General features: G+C 51.1%; 1 protein-coding gene across 1 annotated transcript; it reads right to left on the reverse strand.

Moving 5' to 3' along the window:
• Positions 1–1604: 1604 nt before the first annotated feature.
• On the reverse strand, positions 1605–3629 carry LOC142570314 (neprilysin-21-like). The gene has a single exon (XM_075678706.1). The coding sequence runs from the start codon at positions 3627–3629 to the stop codon at positions 1605–1607; it is 2025 nt and encodes a 674-aa protein (XP_075534821.1).
• Between the last annotated feature and the right edge of the window lie 1244 nt (positions 3630–4873).

Below are 4873 nucleotides of genomic sequence, written 5' to 3' on the forward strand. Positions count from 1 at the left end.
ACAGCGATATGAATAATACATTATACTGTCGCACAAACAATATGACAATCAATACTAAGAACACAAAGAACAAAACAAAATTTACATTGTGCTACATATTAACGACAGCAACAAGCTTTAGTGTGAATCATACATAACAAATGTAAACATGGGATACTGAATTTGCAGTAAAGGCGCCGTCCGATGAGAGGTGGCTGTGCTGCGGTCGCCACTGGAGCTTTTGTTTTCTCCGCGGCTCGTAGCCGAATGCGGTAACGTTTCTAGAACGCTTACAGGATGTGGCATGTGAAACTGCTACCACATTGTTTCTTTTTTTTTTCAATTTTACAGGACTAAAACGCCAAGTTACAGGCTCAAATGGGAGCGTTGCCCTTTTAAGTTATTTCATATTCACTGTACAAAATGTTCGATAAGAAACGGGAGGTAGAGTGGCAAGAGAAAAGGATAAGTGGAAGGAAGCAGGGGGAGAGGGCTGACACACTAAGCAGCCGCACTAGATACCGGGAAGCCGAGTGACGCCACTGGACAGATGCATCATCGAAGTTTTGTTACCTCCCTTCACTTGGACAGCAGCCGCATGAGCGCAATTTCAAACTTGGCGGGTTTGCCAGAGGGTAACCAATGTGGCGGCACCTAGACACAGCATGAAGAACTATAAGCACACACAAGTGGCGGGAGTATTCGAAAGCAAGGTGCAGCTGCGAAGTTGATTCATGTATGCACGGGAACGCATTTCGAGCGACCTTATGGATACCGTTAGCTCACGAGATAGTCGAGCGGAGTACCTCAGCAGAGCAGCTCAGTTGGCTCGGCGCGGATTACCAGGCTTTTGTCTTTTTCTTTGAGAGCTGGATACAATGCGCGCTGTACGACCGCTCAACAAGCACATTTTGATTGCGGTGTTCAACTTCACAGAGCAGGCACTCGAGTTACGAGCAACGCCGAAGTGGGGTGCTCGGGACAAATCTTGGACACTAGCGTTGTCTAAAGTGCACCCAACGATCGGTATGAAACCAAGCAGATACCGCTCAAGAACTATCTGACCGAAATTACCACACTGCAGCATGTCAGAGTACTAGTACTTGCCACGGCCTATTTGCGTTTTACATCGCTTTTCCGCACCTTTAGTTTTCGCTGCTCAAATCAACGGGAATCGCTCGCTTTGAAAAGTTAAGATCTATAGTTTACTTGTTCCGTACAATTACTCTAATCAACAATCTCCGTTCTGTGTTCGTGCTCACCATCCCTGCGTACGAGTTAAGACACAGAGTGCACTTATCGCTATTATGCCCTATCTATCTATCTATCTATCTATCTATCTATCTATCTATCTATCTATCTATCTATCTATCTATCTATCTATCTATCTATCTATCTATCTATCTATCTATCTATCTATCTATCTATCTATCAACCAAGGATGTCTCATAGTGGTTTTTCTTTTCTCTTCTTTTTTCTTCGTTTTTTCGAATACGCAGACATGAAACGTAACGTTTTCGATAGCTGACAAGTTTACGACATCACAGAATACGCCAAGGCTCAAGAAAAATATTAGTGACATAATAACCCATAGACTTTCATCAGGTAACATAGTATGCGTACAGTCATATGCTACAATGACCAGCTTGATTCATCGAGGAGCCCAAGGGGCAGTTTAAGGCCGCGTGAAAGTCCCGGTAGCTGCGAAGAACGACGTTCCAGGTTGCACCGGCCTTAGCCGCCAGCTGGCGGTCACCGGTTCTTTCACAAGCCTGCATGACTAGAAATACGAAAAATAGTTGATCATTGGTCAAATATCTGCCATTGGGAAGCCGCAGGCCCCATGCTTTTCTAGAGCTCGCGGTAGCTGTTCGGAAGGTGTTGAAAGCGAACTTCATGGCCAGGGCGTCCGTCAGCTTCGGAAAACCCCGCGGGCGCAGCGGAACCTCTTCCGGCGATCCACCGAAGCAGCGCTCGGCGTCTTCAAATCTGTGTCGCGTCTCGAGGTCCAGCCACGACTCGTCACCGGACGTCGAATCCGCGTCGGCGAACAGCATGTCCAGGATACACTTGACCACGCGGTACGCAGCCCGAGGAACTTGAGCATAGTCGCCCGCAGCGTCCACTCCGGCCGTGATGTTGAACACCAGCAGGGGCACGAAAACGGTACGCACGCTGCCGTCGTAGTAGCAGTTCGTGCTGAAGGCAGAGTGGCTCCACTGCTCTGAAAAGTCGCGCGATGCGGTATGCGCGAAAACACGCTCGAAGGTTGCCACGTAGGATCCAAAGGCTGTGTCCGTCGGCTTTATGGTGGGCAGGCTTTGATAGTAGGATTTCAGAAGTAAGTCGTCGTGAATCCACGGTGGAGCCAGCACCTTGAAACGGGTCTTGACGAACATTTTCTGGATGGCAGCTTTCGAGAAGGCGTTGAAGAGCGGCGACGTCTTCACGCCGTGAAGGAGCTCTCTCGCAGCATTGCTGACCGCGTCGGGGAACTTGAGCGGCGATGCGTGAGCGCTGAGGTTAGTCAGGAACGACACGTAGGCGAGGGGAAACAAGGTCTTCTCAACAACGCGAAGGCACAGCTTCCACCGCGGAAGCGAATGTTGATACTTACCGTGGACAAGCGTGCCGTAGAAGTCTGTCAGGTCGTTTTGCGGTATGAACGGTGACGTCTGGATCATCAACCTGAGCGAGATGTAATTGAAAACGGTGTGCAGTTCCGCGTTTTCGACGAGCTTGACAATTTCGTAGACGAGGTGCGGCGACTGGATCAAGACATCTGCTCGTACTCGAGGAGCGAGAGATTCCCTACTTCGAAGTACTTCGGTAACAAATGTGAAGAGGTGCGATGACGTGTTAGCTCTGGCAATTTTATAGGACTGTCTTTCGCGAGACTTCGATTCGCAAAGCTTTTCGAGATTGCCCGCGAACTTGACAATGTCCAAGGTATAAGCCGCAGGAACAAATTCCTTTCGCAGCGCCTTGACGGCTGAGAACACAGCGTCTGTATAGAGACGCACGGCCTCGTTGACATCGATGTTCCTGTTGTCGGTGAGCATTTCGGGCGGCGCGATCAGTACAATGTCTTCGTTCAGAACGCGCGGATTTGCGGCGATGCCAACGCTGAGCAACGCGGACGTGCCAGTTCTTCGAAGCACGTGACCAGCTGTCTTCCACGCGGATAACGAAGGTCGTGTAGGCGGTGTCATAGGAAAGGTCACCATTGAAGCTTCGGACATAAACGCCAGCAGCGGGTCCCAACCGTCCAACTGAATATGTTCGACGTCCATGCACTTGTCCATTAGATCACGGAGAGGCTGGAGTACGCTTGAGCCTTGACTCCGGTCTTCGAGAATCGCGTACATTTTTCCTTCGGCATTCGCAACGTAATCGTCGTCCGCTGAAACGGAACCGGCCAGCGGCGTCGCGGCGAACTGATTTCTCCACTGGCGACAAACGAACATGTAGAAATTGTCGCAAGGCCATACGACGTTCCAAGAGAGCAGCTGGTCCAGGAATACGGCGTCTCTGAGACAAGCGTCCGAAAAGCACGCCCGCGAAGCCTTGAAGGGCGCTCCGACGTCGCGGATGGAGGTGAACAGGTACAGGAGGATGGCAAGAACCGAAGTCACGGCAGCAACGAACATCGCAGCGGCAAGCACGTCCCCCCTGCAGGTGCGCTCGGTTGAACTAACGATGTCGGTACTGTCAGTAAGGCTCGTGGAGCGCGCCTCCTGTAGCGAGCCGTGGGTCGCTCTCGGCAGGTCTACTGTGGGACGAATTTCGGTTCGTCTGCCCGTTAAGGAGATTCGTCTCCTACCGAAGGGCTCTAGCATGTCATCCATGGAGAGCTGACTGGACTTGTGGCGTCGAGTCTTTAGAGCCGCAATTGTGAGTTCTTCTGGACAGCCAGGACGTACTCGGGGCGTTTCGGCTTCACGAGTCCCTCGTCCACGTTTCAACGTGTTCCTGTGGACGACAGTACGAGTTCCCTTGTGCTTCACGGCTTCTGCCCGTACAGGCTCCTCGTATGAGGTAGCAGAAAGCCCGGTGTCTGGCGATGCCTCCGCCTCGCGCGGTAGTTCTAGCAGCGATCGCCCTCCACTGGTGGTCTCAAAGACAAGATGCTGTGGGTCGCTCGAAGTATAGGCGCGTTCCTCGCAAGACTCGAAAGGAGTGGCCTCTGTCGACGACGACGCTTTTGTACGCTCCGCGTCGCCCCTGCTGACGAACCTGCAGCGAAATGGTTGTCCGCGACGTCCTCGTAGCGAGAATCCTTCGAGTCCCATATTCGTGAGGGAGCCGAGTGACGTCGTCGAAATTTCGCTTTCTGTTTTCTCGCGAGGAATGTGCCTTCGCTCGTCAGCATGCATGGTTCTTCTTCTCCTTCTCCTTCTACTCCAAACGAGGCAGGTATAGATAGGTGGTCGGTAAAGAGTGGTGGTTAATGAAACAGGCCAAACTGACACGGCGCAGCAGTGCAAGGCAGGCTAAGTCACGCTAATGAATATGCAAAGCATGTGGACAGTGAGAATGAAAGGTGACGGATTAAAATGACAGGCCATTTGCCAGGTTGTTGTCGTTGTTGTCGCGTATATAATAGAAATGGCACGTACCCAGCAGGGTTCTTCTTCTCCTTCTCCTTCTACTCCAAACGAGGCAGGTATAGATAGGTGGTCGGTAAAGAGTGGTGGTTAATAAAACAGGCCAAACTGACACGGCGCAGCAGTGCAAGGCAGGCTAAGTCACGCTAATGAATATGCAAAGCATGTGGACAGTGAGAATGAAAGGTGACGGATTAAAATGACAGGCCATTTGCCAGGTTGTTGTCGTTGTTGTCGCGTATATAATAGAAATGGCACGTACCCAGCAGGGAGAATAGGTCACGGTT

Source organism: Dermacentor variabilis, chromosome 2 (assembly GCF_050947875.1).
Source record: "Dermacentor variabilis isolate Ectoservices chromosome 2, ASM5094787v1, whole genome shotgun sequence".
In the NCBI taxonomy this organism is placed as follows: domain Eukaryota; kingdom Metazoa; phylum Arthropoda; class Arachnida; order Ixodida; family Ixodidae; genus Dermacentor; species Dermacentor variabilis.